Source organism: Nomascus leucogenys, chromosome 20 (assembly GCF_006542625.1).
Source record: "Nomascus leucogenys isolate Asia chromosome 20, Asia_NLE_v1, whole genome shotgun sequence".
Lineage (NCBI taxonomy): Eukaryota > Metazoa > Chordata > Mammalia > Primates > Hylobatidae > Nomascus > Nomascus leucogenys.
The window spans coordinates 8,107,244-8,124,114 of record NC_044400.1 but is presented as its reverse complement, the minus strand read 5'-3'; the positions used below and the strand labels follow the sequence as shown (position 1 = coordinate 8,124,114).

Below are 16,871 nucleotides of genomic sequence, written 5' to 3'. Positions count from 1 at the left end.
CGAGCCGGGGCCGGCGTGCCGGGGCGTGCGCTCTCTCGGCAGGCGAGCGCCTGGCTCCGCGGAGGTCCCTGCGCCCTCTGCCTCCCCACTGCCTGCTTCTCCGCCCGGCGACCCCGAGCCCCCAGGCTGCGGTGCGCCAGGCCAGACCTGACCGAGGGCGGAACACCCGAGCGGCAGGGAGGCAGAAAGAAAAGAGGTAGCAAGCCCCAGACAAGGGATCCTTAATTACAGATTAAAGGCAAACAAAACCGTACACATTTTCCATGTGTCAGCTGACGGCCGTGACAAAAGGAAACAGAACGCTGGGGGGTAGGGGGGAGGCCCCTTCTTAGCTGCCCCCCACCCCTTGACAATGTGTGCAAATGTAAAATGCATTAGGTAGTGACTCTGGATAGGTGGTGCCCGGGGCCAAATCGCAGCTGCACGCTCCATCGTGTAGGAGGACAGTTTGCTGATGCACCCAGAGGTCTGGGGAACCTCTTACAAAAAAGGAACTACAAATACTCCGCTTGAGCACATTTTGCTTCTTAAAACTTCATTACTCACACATTTTAAGTTAAAAATTTTGTGCTTAAAGTGTTGCAATTATCTTCAGTAAAATTCTAATGCACACACACACACAATTTTGTTTTGCAATTTTGTAGATTCTATTTTATTGGCCTGGTATCACAGCATTAGAAATACAAGGGGAAAAGCCAAGCCGATGAAAGCCAGGGAACATAGCTGCAAGCACCAGAGAGCACAAGTTCCCCTCCATGGCTCTGCGGCTCACATGGAAAAAGGAGAGATGTCTGCTTTGATTTCTTTCCTTTTAATTAATCAGGATCACAAAGCAATCTCCACCCTGTCCCTGGGATTTAAGATACTGGTTAAACTCCACCGTGTCCCGAATTCTCCATAGAAGGTGGAGGAGTGTCCAGAATCTAAAGTCCACCCGCGGACCATTAAAAACCTCTAGGTCTGTGCCCTCATTTTTAACACTCAAATTAAAGGATCACCCTGAGCCACCACGCAGTGCACTCTTCTGTATTTTCTCCCTCTTGTTGCTGGGCCAGTTTTGGAAATTAGAAGGGGTTGTCTCTTTGTTAGCAATCTGTTCACTTTCTTCTGATACAATGAAGCATCAGGTCGAAGGTGACAAGGCTTCTTTGCTTAGTCATTTTTACCCATCTTACTCTTTGTAGATGATGTTTTTTTCCATTTTCAATTACATTTTTTTCATCAATGCCATCTCCCCAACAGCATTTCAAAAATAAAATTTCCAAGTCCTTTTTTTTAATGTGGTTCCAGTCAAATGATTTACCCACACCCCAAATAGTACTATTTGCATCCAGTATTAGTAGCTGCATATCAGTAACTCTTAAAGATCTTCTGATCCATATTTAACAATTTAAATGATGGCTAACATTATTGCCAGGCAAATGCCTGAACCAATAGTTTGTGGACTAGTTGCCAGCCAGATGACAGCCAGGTATACACAGGGATAAGAACATAATTAAGTTTCTGCCCCAGTCTCTTCAGTTGTAGAAGGCAGACAACACTCTTTCTCACCTTCCAGGGAAGTAGATTAGCAGATTAACAAAATGATGTAAATCACACAAGCTTTACATCCCCCTTCCCCTTCTAATACCTATTTAGGAAAACTTTAAAATTTTTCCTTTAGGCATCTAGTCTTTCTGTGGTTTAGCCACATGCTCTCCCCTTTTTGGATTTCTCCTTCTGTAAAATAAGTAAGGTGAAAGAGCAGATTAGGAGTTTTTCTTTTTCTTACAACTTTCCTGTGTTTGAGTGGATCATCCTGTTGCCATCGTTCTAGTCCAGTTGTTGTTAGTTCACGTTCTTACCACCCACCAAAGAATAGCACAGGATTAAGTTTATATTAATAAATGATGTTCATGAGTAGGTTTTTAAATGCCAGAGTTATGATTTATTTTTTTTAATGGGTGGAGAAAGGAGAGCGGCAATAAAACTAGCTCCCAAGTCATTCAAAATCCTTGGCTTCACACATCTATGTGGGTTTTTCTTTCTTTGTTTTGGTCTTTAAGTTTTTTGGACATCCCTCTTATTTCTCTTTTAGTCCTATTATCATGGACTAAATGCTTTTTTTGACTACCTTTGTCCATAGCTTGAAACCCTGTTTATTACAGTTAAATTTATAGAAAGTATTATATGGTCCTCTTTTCTACTTCTTAAGAGTTTATAATTGTCCCTGTTTATCTCCCCACCCATTAAGAATTCTGTAATAAATCCCTGCACCAAATAAATTAAAATCTGCAACTTCAGACACCCGAGGAAGAGGGCATTAATCCACTTAGTAAAATACTCAAGACCTCCCCCTCTCAATTTCAGCTCTTCTTAATGTCACATTCAGTAATTACAGCTGGCTCCTTATACTTCCCTCCCTCCCTTTTCTTCTGAATCATATTGGCCTTGCTTAACCTTCATTTCCTTTTCTACCCCCCACATTTGTCCACATACTTTTTTTTGCCCAAGTTTGTCTCTTTCTCTTTCTTTCTGCTGTGTGGATTGAGGGCAACAAATGAAGCTTTCCAAGAGCTTAATACTTGCTCGTAAAATCCCATCCTACCTCCCCATTCCACTATTAACGCTTTGTACAATTTTTATGCATCCTTCAGTTGTGTAGTTACTGCTCTATATTTTTCTGATTGATCATTAAGTTATGCTGGCTTTTCAGAACTGTCTCCATAATCCTGAAGCAAAGGCTTTTTCCTTGGCATGCTCCCTGCCTTTGGAATGCCTTTCCTGGCAAGGACAGACGCTTCGGTTTGACTACGATTCTTAAGTTACAATTCAAAGCTAATTTGTTCAGTTAGGTTTCTACTATGAGCAGCTCTGTTTCTCGCCGTTAAGTGCTCCATGATGCTGCTTAGTTGAAGGGTGTGTTGTAAGTGCAAGATGTAATATACTTATATTGTACTTGATTATCAGTTTTCAAAAACAGCTGCGTGCTTTGATATCTGTGTAAGGAAATATCGAAAGATAATATACCATTGGTATTTATTACTCTATAATTAAGGATGTGTCAGTGTTTCCCTTCCAAAAAAGCCCCTTATTTTCAGAAATTCATATCTCAGGCATAAATTTCCCTATGAATTACAGTCTAATACCATATTAGAAGTTTCTCCTTTTTAAGATATCCCTCCCCTTCCTTTTCTTTCTGAGGAAGTAAGTCTCAGGATGTAATTTCTGGGTTATTGCTTTGGGATGAGGGGGAGCAGGCCCAGTGATGCACAGTTCAAGGTGCTGCCACATTGCCACCTGCTCCCTCTGCTCTTCCGCCCTGTGTGGGGAGACACTGGGGGCTGCCTATCGGATGAAGGGTCAGCTTTATACATACATGGGTGAGCAGCTTTGCCACTGTGTGATTCGAAAGGCAACAGAGAAGAGTCAGTTGTCCAGAAATATCACAAGTGCCACAGAGTCTGAACTTTTAGTACAGAAATCAATTCTTCTGCATTCCTCTCCCTATGGTCATTGAGAATACAAGTACTGGCTGGTGTAACATGAAATACACCTAGAGTAAGGTATTAGCAACTTATTAACACATTTCTTCTTACAGTGAGAGGCAGAAGGAAGAAAGAGGAGAAAGAGATGAGAAGACAAATGTTTTTCCCTTCTTGAAGAGGTGGTCTTGGCTACTGCTCAACCACAGCCTACTGAAAGAGCGCTGGAAAATGTGAGTTCTAGATCTGCCTGTACCACTGTGGGACCCAAGGCAAGTCAACTTCTCCTCAGGCCCCACTTTCCTACATCTCAAATACAGGAGGTTACAAAAATAAGTGCCTCTCAGGAGGGCCAGGGAAGTTACCTAAATGTATGAATTCAGCAGAGTGTAAGACCACAGGGAGTGGTGGGGGCCTGTGACAGATGGGGTATACTCACTGAATGCCTCCCTAAAGGGAGAACCAGAGCAATAATAAAAACACTTAAAATATTGGCCATACTCTGGGCATAGTGGCTCACACCTGTAATCCCAGCACTTTGGGAGGCCGAGACGGGTGGATCACGAGGTCAGGAGATTCAGACCATCCTGGCTAACACAGTGAAACCCCGTCTCTACTAAAAATACAAAAAATTAGCCTGTAGTCCCAGCTACTCGGGAGGCTGAGGCAGGAGAATGGCGTGAACCCGGCAGGTGGAGCTTGCGGTGAGCTGAGATGGTGCCACTGCACTCCAGCCTGGGCAACAGAGTGAGACTCCCTCTCAAAAAAAAAAAAACAAATTTGGCCATACTGCACAGTCTCTTATGTCCCTTTTAACGGCAGAAATGTTGGCCACAAAATAATCACCTCCACTGTCCTTTGCTGTCTCCTGCCAGCTGGAGAGAGAAATAGAAGGGAACTAGGGGTCCAACTGAGTCATGCACACTGCACTTGGTGCTTCCTGAAAGGCACATAGGTGACAATGATAACATCCCATGTAGGGAAAGGCTTATACAAAAAAACTTTGTTTCTGCAACACACTTCAGCTCCTAAATATGTCACTATATGTGCCTTAATTTTCTCATCTGTGAAATGATATTGAAGACATTAAATTTTCAGACCTATAGGACTTCAAATTGCTTGAGAAAGGTCATACCAATATTCCTAGGGGTCACATCTTCTCACACCCCACGTTAGGTCTGCTATTTAAATGCAGCAACTAATAGGAAAGTAATATAACCATTTAAAATTATCTTCCAAGAATCACCAATTCCTTCTATCAGTTTATAAAAACAATTAGGATCCTCTCCTTGGGGTTGGGAGAGGATACGGAATAACTCAGATAATGATAGATGATGGTGGGACACCTGAAGAAACCAATCCCAAATTCCAATTTAAAAAAATGGACTGCAGAGTGAGTGAGGATCCTGGTCCCTGAAGCCATTTGTGCCTCACATGCAGCGAGGGCATCCCACAGATACCAGGGAGAACTCTTACCCTGGGATAGATTGCAATGAAAGCACAAAGACCACGATTCGCTCCTGCGTCTTAAAGAGGAAAGGGGAGAGGCAACACTATGGGGAGTGGGCAGTGTGGTTGGGAGCTCAGAGAGCTCTTGTGCTCTAACGGGCAGCTCTGAATTGTTTGAGATGAAAAAGACTGGGCTCATTTAACATCTGCCTTCATCTTCCTTTCCTTACCCTTCAGAAGGGAGTTTAGAGCTATAGTTTTCCATCTTGTGCTTGCAATGCCACAGGCATCTGTTAGAAATGGTGATCAGCGGCCCCAAGAAACAGGAACCTGTGGCCAGTTGAGTCTGACTTTCTCCACAGCATGGGGGTTGAGGTGAAGCCCCTGGCTCCTGTTAAGCAGAGGAAAGTCTTCTCAAGCAACACTGGCAGTAGAGTAGTTTCTATCACTGTCTGAGGCAAGCGGTTTTCTGACTCAATCAATAATTGAGGAAACCAAGAAATGTTAAGGATAGCCTGATAGCAAAACTAGTAGCATGCTTCCCAAAGTATTTATATCTCCTATCAAAAGGTATATGCAATAAATACACTGAAGACACGTGAAATGTCACAAAGAGTGGCAAGAAGCCTTTGTGTATCATGACCCAGCTTAAGAAACAGACTTTTCATCATGCAACGAATGCACCTCTCCCTACTTCTATGTCCTTTTTTTCTCTGCCATGGCCCCGCTGACGTGACCATTATTGTAAGTTTGGTTAATTCCCAGGTTTTCTGTAATACTGTACTTTAATCACACGTCTGCATCTTTGAGCAGCATGTAGAATTGCTCGCATGTTTTTCAAACTTCCCCAGTTATATTTTAATGAATAGCTTTGAAGAGAGGGCATAGGATAGGAGCATTAGTTGTCTGTGTCACAATTCAAATTTTAAAATGAAACATGTTCAAGTCAGTGGTTTATAATATACTGTCTTCATTGTTAAACATAAGATCTAATATTACATAGTCCCAAATTTTCCACTGAAAAAGAAAGGCAGCTGGGTCAATAGTCAATAGAAGAGTAAGACTCACAGTGTATGTCAGCATTAAAAGACAGCATGGACTATCGTTTGAAAACTGATTCTATCATCCACAGAAAGTATCTTGAGACTTCAGTGAAATTTCTTTTGTGGCTCATAATATTTCTGGGTAGCAGATGCTTTCTCAAAAACAGATTTTACTTTTAAAAATATCAAATATAATTAACACCTTCAATATAAAATGAAATCTTTGCTTCCAGATGCATTTCAAGGTGTTGAAATTAATCTCTGCAGCCCTCTATGGCTAAGTTTCCATTGACTTATGGATTCTGCCTGCCATATTGATGTCTGAAGGACTGAGAACAGGAGCAGGGCATTTAAACTTAACTGTATTTGAAGGAGGCTTATTAAACCAGGAGCATTTTTAAACAGGTATTTGCATCTATTTCCGATCAACACAGTATAAACGAGAAGGTTAAGAACCACGTGCCCTATTTGTTCTAGAAACATCTAGCCAGAAACAGATTAAGTTTAGGGTGAGCTGTATTTCAAGACACTGTGTCAAAGTCTTGATAATGGATGGACTTTTAAAGACATTTAAAATTAAAATTGATTTTATTTTAAAAGAAAAAACAATCGAAAGACTAAGTTTTCCATTAAACATACTCAAAACAATAAATGATGGAGGTGGTTGATAAGGGAAACTGAATTAATGAGTCAACGTGTAGTACCAATTATCTGCTGAGATTTCAACAAAATACTGATTAACTTATTTAATAACACTCCATTCCACCAGGTCATGGGTGTTGAGAAGCATGCGTGTGCGCGTGCACACACACGCTCCTACATATTTTTAAATGTTAAGAATTACAATTTACAAAACTTTTTATTGCTTACGTGAACCAGTAGCAACTCTGACATTACAGTCTTTATAATTTTTTTTTTAAATTCCAAATCTCAGCATCACACAAATAAGTGACACCTTTAATGTAAGTTTTTTTAAAATTTATTTTAAATTTATTTATTTATTTTTTGAGATGGAGTCTCGCTCTATTGCCCAGGCTGGAGTGCAGTGGCACAATCTCGGCTCATTGCAAGCTCCGCCTCCCAGGTTCATGCCATTCTCCTGCCTCAGCCTCCCGAGTAGCTGGGACTACAGGTGCCCGCCACCACACCCGGCTAATTTTTTGTATTTTTAGTAGAGATGGGGTTTCACCGTGTTAGCTAGGATGGTCTCTATCTCCTGACCTCATGATCCACCCGTCTCGGCCTCCCAAAGTGCTGGGATTACAGGTGTGTGCCACTGCACTCGGCCTAATGTCAGTTTTTGTCCTGGAAGGAATGTCGGCCACAGCTAACGGCAAAATTTGATTTGCGTTCGTGAGTGTAGAAAAAATGCCTACATACGGGTAACTTTCAATATTATATTTGCCTAAATCAGGAAAATACGTAAACGTTTCAGATGTACCCTCTGAAAGGTGTTTAATGCTTTTTTGTTTTCCTATCAGTGAGAAAAGATCTATGGGTACTAACTAGTTGTGTGTAGAGTATCTTAGCCACTATGAAGCATAAGCCCATTTATTTTCAGGATAGAAAAACACAGTAAACGAAGCGCTATTTCCTGGCTGTGAGATAATATTATTTTGAGAAGATGTCATCTGTGACACGGCAACTGACAGAAGCAAACTGACTTGTCTGGTTTATCTCAGTAGATGGCATAAAGTATAACCTTGCCCAGGAGAAGTGGCAAAGAATTTCTTATTCATATTTATATCTTTAGTTTTGCTATCCAAAGGAACACACCTGCTAGATTCTGAGTTCCATAGTCTTAGACTGGAAGGAACTTCCAAAATAGTTCCTGAGCTCTTTGTTTTCTGGGTGAGGAGGTAATTTGTTCACTGGCTTCCCTGTAAAAGTCTAGAAGCCAGTGCTGTGGTGGCCCATCACACACTGTGGGTCTCATAAAGGTTGGAGAGAGGAGTCTGTTCAGATGGAGCTTCTTGTTTCTGCTTCTTACTCTTCTGGCTTTTAAATTCCCAGGGCTCATAGACTCTGAGCTGCTTTCTTGGATCTGCAATACTGCCTCTCTCCCAAGGGCTTTGTCTTGATCTATTTCGTGCTTTTGATTTTGCTACCTGTCAAATGGGCCCTACCGGACTTCCGAATCATTGCTTTCTCTATCTTAGATGCCTGCTAGGCCACTCGATCCTTCCAGAAGCTAGAAAGCCTGGCTTGCCCCTTGTCTAGCCACCTTTCCCTGGCTGTGCCTCACTCACTCTGTGGTGTATAGAAGTTACTCATTCAAAAGCTAGGGAAAGTTACAATTTACCTGTCAGTAAACAGAAGATGGTTTATCAACAGACTTTACCTTAATGACTACAAATGTTTACCTCCTGCTTTCCAGAATGCAAAGAAAATCTTGGAAATGTCATAATATCTTACAAACATTTGCAAAACAGATCCTTGTTCATCCGGAAAAGAAACAATTGTATTCGTTGTCTCTGTCACAAGGAAAACGTTCAGTGAGAAACACATAGGTAGACGTATACATCTATACGTAAATGAATATATTAATTAAAAATTGCAGTGGGTACTTTATTAAAAATTTATTTTACCATCTAGCCATTCAAAACATCTTTACATCAACAAACACAGCAGTTTGACTATTGGAATCATAAGCAATTTATCTTGAAAAGGTTATATTTGTAGGTGGATGCAAGTATTTTGGAGAAATATTTCTATCGAAATTACTGGTTTTGTTAGGAGTATTTTGATTTCTCTATTTTTACCCTGGGAAAAAAATTAAAACAAGTATGTCAGTGTTCATTTTATGGGATAGTTGGCTTCACTGTGTTTGTCATGTTTGTCCGAATTACAGCTGTTTATCTTGCAACTTTCTTTAAGATTAATTAAATGCAAATGTAACTCTGTGAATCATGGGAATACCTGCCAGACCTCTTATTAATACCTTCACTTAAAACCCCCTGTGCCTGAGAGTCATTAATTTGCTAAAAGAAAAGTGCTAAAGCAGCCCTTTGCCCACAAACAATTCTGCGATGGCTGCCCAATTAGTCCCAAAGCATTCTGATCCTCCTTTCAGGCCTCGTGGCCCTTTGAGGACACAAGAAGGCTCCGATGATAACCTGGCAACCTAGGTAGAAACCCAGCCAAGTGTGAGCGTTTGAAGCTGCAGTTTGGCTGCCATCGTGTCGGCGAAAAGAAAGAATTCAGGCACCATGTCATCCAGTACAAAGGATAAAAACGGATTCAACCGGAAATTCAATGTGGCACCACATATGGGATACATGAGTGCGGTTATACAACAGGCCACATATTTTTTTTGAACAGTCTCCTACATGTGATGCCGAGGACATGTGTAACCATCATAACGTCTCTAGGAATCTGTATTTAATTTGAGTTGGGGTGGTGGCAGGGATTGGAGATCTGAAGCCGCCACAGGTTTGTGGCAGATGGCTCTGTGTCAGCTATGACAAGCAGCCAGGCTCAGCTTCCTCTGCAGATTTTCTTTTCTCTCTGATCAGGTAAATATGGGCACACTCTGGAAAGTTCTTCGGATTCTGCCTTAGGCTGCAAGTTTGTGACTTAGCCCCATCTGTCACAAATCTTCCCTAGGTTCTGTTGTAAGCAGAGACCTGAATTTACCATGTAGGGCTGCCCAAGAAAACGGAGCGATTTCACCCTGAAACGAGGAGGAGGGAGAGAAGAGAAAGAAGTGAAGAGCATTGATGACTAAAAGATGAAAGTATGCTGAAAATTTATATTGCAAATCTGCATCACTTACGTCAATTACATTTCAAAAAGCCACCAAGTAAATGGTTCTTGAGTTTCATCACCTCAGGAAATCTCAGTTTCTGATTGGTTTAAAGTGTCGTTGTATTTCCAACCAGAGAAGAAGGCTACTGTTTTCTGCAAATGGGTATATTCTGCTGCATACATATTTCTTGGTTTATGTTATGAATGACAACCATTCATAGTTGGATGATGGAAGTTCATCATCCAACTTTTAACTTATATAAACACAAGACACATAACACTGTACGTACAAGTTTCTGCCGTGAATTTTACTTTTAAATGATGAAGACACAAAGATAAATGCCATTACTATTACGTGAAATTTAAAAAGTGCTTCATATTTACAACAGGTTTATATTCATTATTTCATTATAGCAGTACCTCAGGGGTAAACTGATATTCAAAAATAATTCTTCCAGGTTTACAGATGAATCACATAGAGGCCAAGAAAATCACCTAGAATCAGGTTGCAAATGAGTAGCAGAGAAGGACGAAACCTCTAACTGATCTTAATCAGCCAAAGCATATCTGTGATGCTAAAAGGCTTTTTCCTTTTATTTTATTTTATTTAGACAAATCAAAGGAAAGCCAGACCAAATGAAATTGAGGGAGGAGGTGAGGAAGGAAGGAAGGGAGAGAGGGAAGAAGAAAGGGAAGGGAGGGAAAGGCAGAGGAGGGAGAGAGAGAAAGAGTGACAGACTGAGACTGAGAATTTGCCTTAATTGTGCTGGTGCAGTTGAGAGCTTTTTGAAGTTCTTAGAACGTCATAAACATTTAAGTTTTCATGTTTAAGGAAAAAGTAAGGACTCCAGAGCAGTATTAAAACTAGTGAGCAACACCTTATTCAAATCTAGAGCTTAAGCTCAAATTAAAAGGGGACTATAAGGTGACCAGTTTCTTGAAGGATACAAAGTAGCTTGGCTGTGGTTCAGGTACATATAGCTTGACATAATCAAGATAACCACAAATGGCTTTTCTGGGCAATGAGTGTGAATTGTAAGCTTAATTATTGTTTGGAATTAGTTTCCGGCAGAACTCTAAAAATTATTCTCTCTTCCAAATAATAGAAGATTATAAAAGTTTTGTCAGTGTTGAAGAACTTGAAGAGGAAAACAAAAAAATCAGGAGCTATCACCTGAAAAATCTTAAGAAACTACAAGTCACTCTCAAAAAGCAAGAATGGCATCTCTCTCTCTTTTTAAACCAGAGAATACCATTCAATTTATAAATAAAAGTAAATGAAAAATAGGACGGGAATGAAAATCTCTTCTGTCAGTCTGGATGATGTCTACCTTACACAACTGCCCTATTTGTACTCTTATATTCATTTCAATACTGGTAACGAGGGAATAGCTATAAAATGTCTTTCAACAGCATTTAAAAATATAATGATTAGGGTTCTCTAAAAGCATGAAATACTAATCTCAAATAATTGTTGAGAATTTTCCATAAGTAAATTCACATGGTATAATAAAAGTGAGGCCAAAAAAACACAACTTCACAGTATTAGATTTGCTTGGGTTAGAAAGGAAAAACTATTGTTAGTTTAAGGAGTCAATCCTTAGCTGATTCTTTTATGATTACTTCTAGAAACTTGTGTTCAAGTTAGGCTTAGGAGTCATCAAAGAGCTCCCTATTTGATCTCTGTGAGAAGTATGCGTCCAGTGCATCTGCCTGACCTGAAAAAGTACATGTCTCGACAATACAAGTTTACAGTCAATGACTCAACTGTAGACATCAACTTTGTAAGACGTGGTTTTATATTTTCCTAAATTATGAAAAATGGTTTTAGGTTTTTTAAAATTATTAAGGAACATTTAATTTTTGCATGTATTGAATTTCTCTAACAATCCTAAGGCAAGTGTGTGTGTGTGTGTGTGTGTGTGTAAGAGAGAAAGAGACTGAGCGAGTACACACATACATGCAAATGAGGAATTTAAATATTTCAGGTCTGAAACTATTTCAGGTGGGAAGTCATGGACACAAGTGTTCTGTGATAGAAGGAGTCACTTTAAGAAAAAAAGTAAATTCCGTTTCTGCTTTTCACTTACTAGCATTCTGTTTCAAATCCTGCTTCAAGTTATACCCCAAACTCTCACTCATATTGAAAGTATAATGTCTGATGTGAGAAGAAAGCCAAGTGTTAGTAGCCTTATTCTAGTCATTAAATTTCTAAGTGTGAATCCATATGAAAAATCCTATCCTAAAGTGAACTCTATATGATAAGAAGTTGAAATGATTTTAAAATGTAAACTTTTAACAACAAAAAAAGAGTAAGGTGTAAAAATGTAAAAGGAACAAATTAAAGAATTCAGTGACATTCTATCCTTTCAGATCTTAGAAGCATATGTTTTATAAAAGCAAAACAGCACTGTCCAATGAAATAAATCTAAAAATAACTCCCAACATTCTTTTCACAGTACTCACAAAAGATCCTTTCCGACTGCATAAGAAAAGTAGGTAAAAGCTAAAATGCTAATTCTCTAGTATTTAGTAAAAGCAAATGTTACCTGAAAATGTGTCTATTTATAAAACACAAGATAAAAAATTACAATAACTTGTTGTATCCTTATTGTAAAGGTTTAGAAGGCATTTTTTTTTTTTTTCCTGTTTTGGCTTTAAATCCTAAAACAGCACACAAACTAAATCTGTGGTCCTTCCTGTGCTTTTAACTCTATACCTTGCAACATGCCAGTTTTTCCTAATAATTGTATCATAAAGCTCCTGATTACTGAAAATTTTAGACTAATTTATTAATTTTTGAAATTAATTTTTAGACAATATCACTAAGCACTATGGATGAAGGCAAATGTGAAAATGTGTTAAAGATTTATGAGAGAAAAATCCATGGTAGACAATGCTTAAAAATGAATTATATAAATAAGCTCTTATAAATGCTTTTGCATGAATTACTAATTTATAAAACTTTGAGATGCAGGTTTGTATGGTGTACAAACTAAAATATATTTAAGTACTAACATGTAATAGCTTAATGAAATAACATTTAAGATATAGACTGTCATTTAAGCTGTGTGAGGAACAATTTGGTATATTAACAACATACCACTAAGCTGCCATTCTTTTTTTCAGAAGCTGTTTGTAAAATAAATAATTATAGCTATGTTATGGCAGTAGCTGAATGAAAATATTTCAACTGGACATCTGCTTTCTTTTCTTACTAGAGGCAACTTGTTGCAGTGACTTTTGAAATGGTTAAAAATTTACAGAGGTTTAAAATTTGCAGATGCAGAATAACAGGGTTAAGCAGTGTTACAGACTGATACATTTTGATGGTGGAAACACATTTATAAATACTTTACCAAAAATTCATCCAAAGAGGGAAAAAATCAATAATCTGACAGAGAACTCACTGAAAATAGCTTTGTGTCATATATAGAAAATTAATTCATTTGTACTAATACTTGTATTTCCTCGATTTTCATTATCTGCATATTTTGACAGTCTATCACATGGGAAACTATTTGATTGATATTTCATACAAACAAAACTACTGCTGAACTTTAAAAATTAGGAAATATTGAGGTAAATCTTGAACAACTGTTTTCTCTGTGGAGCTTCCCATGTATACAATACAATACTATTGACTCAAGGAGTAATACTGAAGCTGGAACTGTTCAGTCAGCATTTTAAACTATTATGAGCTACCTTCTGAACCATTGCCAAGTTAATAGACAATGAAAGATAATGAGCTTGAAATTGGGTGTTAAATTGCATTTTTGGTTCTCTCTCTTTTTCTTGAAGTTTAACTGTTTCCTGTAGAAACAAAGTCATGTTTTGATGTATCACTATGTAAATATGTATTTTAGGCTACGAACAGGGAAAGGAGAAAAAAAAAGGCAGAGAACTGTATTTCATGTAGAAGGTTACATATTAACATAGGAAAATTAAAATATGTTAGATTATAAAACTGCTAGATTGTAAACTATACTGGATTTATGTAAAATGAAGATGCTACATTCGAAGAATATAAAAAGGTATATTACTCATGGCCTAGAGCCACCTTCAAAACTCATAAAGCAGATTTATCCTAGTTCAATTACTTAGACTTTTAGTAGGGCCTCTTTGTGTTGTTATTTCAACAATGTAAAATTCTTGATTCAAATAAAAGAAGATAACGAACGAGGGTAGTGAATGATGATGCTGTTTACACTATTTTCCCTTTGCCATTCAGAGATGAGACTGACATTCTTATTCTAAAGAAACAGGATTTTTTATGTCATTTCTATTAAACTGGACACGAGAAATATTCAATTCTTAAAAATCACCTTTCAAGTAGTTCAAAAATGAACACCAAACTTCACTAATGTCATTCACCTGAATTTTTGAGGACTAAAGATTTCATTATGATGGGAAGAAAGGCTTATCCTCATTAGTATAATTGTAGAATCTTTCCTTTACTTCCTTTTAAACTAATGAGTTACATTAATCCAGGTTCATTTTTATAAGCCTCTAGGGGCTAAATGTAAAGGACAGTCATCTTAGAAAACAATAAATTTAAAAAAAAGCATGTACCGTGCATTAAGTGCACGTATTTCATAAGACCTAGGTTAATACAACTGGCATCCAGTTTAATTAATCCTTGTTAGTGTAACAACTAATATCCCTCCCTAGCATGTTTCCTTTAAACATTAGTATGTTAATTAAATGTTTTTTTTTTTTTAAGATTTTTCTTTGTACTTCAATATGGCATTTATACCATGTAAATCTCTTCTCAATAACTACCTTATAGAGATGTTTTCTTACAATATCTGGTCTCTTGCAGAAATTCTGGAGCCTTTTTGAAAGCTGTTCAGGTGTAGAATACAGATATTCAGCTGCAGGAAAAACAGATACATTTTTAATGAGACAAAAACCTCAAAGCACACACTCGATATTAGTCACTTTACTAATTAAAAATGCATATTGCTCTGTGCCGCCTCGTGTTTTACATTATTTAAGCATGATTTTATAAGGTTACCTCAGCTCACAAGGATGTTTAATGCTAAATAAGACTGTGTAGTTGTGCTGTTTAGACATCTCCTTTGGGTGATTAAAATACATTATTCTAATGTAACACAATGCATATGTGATACATTTAGTGATGAGAATTTTTTCAAAGAACTGGTACTATAGCCGTATGTACCCGTACAACAGTTGCATATTATTAACTAGTCGATTGTTTAAATAATTTGGTGTGACTTTCAGTCCCTGATTTTTCTCTGTGTGTATCATTAAAAAAAATCTGTAAGCAATTGCAGCAACACTGACCTGCTTATAAAAATCCATCATTATGGGATGTGTATGCTAACAATGAAGAATGTTATTTGAAAACTTGCTTTTTTGTTATCTTAAAAGAACAGATGGTAAATATAAGCTTACTCTAATGTATTAAAACACATAAAATTTTCCTTAACACTAACATGTTGACTTGCCAAATAAACAATTGCTCCTGCCTAAGTTTATTTTCAAACTTTCTAATTTAGCATGAATCATATATTAAATCTCAATAAAGATGAATGCACATTAAAGCAGCTACCTGGAAATATTTCGGGATAAACCAAATCTTTAGGACAAAGTGGGTAACACCCACAGTACACAGCTTCCAACCTAGAAAAATTTTAGAAAGAGGATAAGAATATATTAAAAAGACATTACCATCATAGCCAGAAAGTGGTTTTGTTTGCCTAAGTTAACAGAATGAGCCCAGAGTTAACTGGGACAAAAAACATGGTCGGCAGTATAATTCTAAAAGCCAAAGTTGCTCTTTTAAAAGATTTTATTGATCATATATGAATTTCATAGAACAGAACCAACAGCATATGTTTTGTTCACTGAATTAATCAAAGCGCAGCTCTGCATTTTTTTTTGTTTTTAAAATACTGTTTAACACATTTTATAATCAGCAGATAAACACATGTAACAACATGGTAAAGTATGGACAGCTTTTCTTAATAATGCTGAAAAGCCTCAGAATGTTCATTTTTCAAAAATGTTTAAATAAAATAGCAAATACTTAACTTTAGCACTGTCGCTGTAGAAAAGATTGAGGCACTTTTAAAAGCATCAGAAAAAAAATTTACAATCTGTTGTAATGGGGCGTTTTCATTTTAAGCTCATGCTTCAAAACAATTTGTTATTATGCAGAGTGTAAAACTCTTCCCCCTTTTGTTGAAAAACTCTCATGAAGATTACTTTAATGAACATTTTGCCTTCTTGACTAAAAATTCAGCTCCCTTTCCATTTTATCAGCAAAGAATGCTTGTATTATTAAACAAACAAACACGAAAGTTTCACTTCGTGAGAGGATTTCCCCATGGACCCACCTATGGGAAGTTTTTCTTCACGTCACAGTAGAAGGGTTAAGCAGAAGGAAGGTATTGCATCTTCCTTCTGTGTTAGCCCTGCATAATAGCTATTGATCTGACATATAATCAACTTTAAAGATACCACTGTCATTTCTGTTGGCTAGAAATTATGCAGTGAAATTCAAAACACCCTTTAAAATATGTTTATTTTAGGAGAAACTTTGAATTGCATCCAAAATGTAGACCAAAGGGGAAATTTATTTTGAACTGCAGATTTTTTTCAACCCAAGAGTATTCTGAAGTCATGTCAGTGTTTACCTTGTGTATTTACAGTGAGGAAGTGCATGAAACTTTAGCTGTTCTTAAGTGGGTGATGTTTTCTCTATTTTCCTATGTTAACTGAAATTAAATGAAAAGTATTTACTTTGAGCTGCAAATTTTGGAAAAATACTTAGTTCAAAGTTTTGCTTGAGAACTGATAGAAGTTACAAAATAATCTAGTGGGAAGGCACAGGTTCTGGTTACCAATTATTAATTTCAGAATGCAAACTAATACCTAATATTTTTTGATACATAGGGTACACATAGAGATTCTTATTATAAGCACAGCTATAAACTACACTGTGACTGTATTATAAAACACTTAGAAAAGTTTTGAGTTTATAAACCAGTGATATTCTTTATGGACCAAAAGAAAATATGCACTTTATCTGAAGACATTCAGTTTTTAAATGCTGTGCCAATCGAAAAGCAAATACATATGAACATTCTCTTATAATTACATAAAATCAAAAGAGTGAAGTCATAGGCATTTCAGAGAGTGC

The 16,871-nt window shown here is 37.5% G+C and overlaps 1 protein-coding gene across 10 annotated transcripts in view; it reads right to left on the bottom strand.

The window, feature by feature from the left end:
* The window catches only part of GTDC1 (glycosyltransferase like domain containing 1), a 453,744-nt gene that overhangs the window by 55,036 nt on the left and 381,837 nt on the right, over nt 1-16,871 (bottom strand). For 7 of the 10 annotated variants that reach the window (XM_030801478.1, XM_030801477.1, XM_030801482.1 and 4 more), the window contains 3 exons: nt 15,279-15,349; nt 14,486-14,577; nt 7,431-9,629 (listed from right to left, as the gene is read on the bottom strand). In XM_030801478.1, the coding sequence (XP_030657338.1) occupies nt 9,546-9,629; nt 14,486-14,577; nt 15,279-15,349 (247 nt within the window). In that variant the 3' untranslated portion in view covers nt 7,431-9,545. Of the gene's footprint in view, nt 1-7,430; nt 9,630-14,485; nt 14,578-15,278; nt 15,350-16,871 lie in introns of those variants that run through there. The other 3 variants (XM_030801481.1, XM_030801480.1, XM_030801483.1) reach the window with 1 other exon arrangement.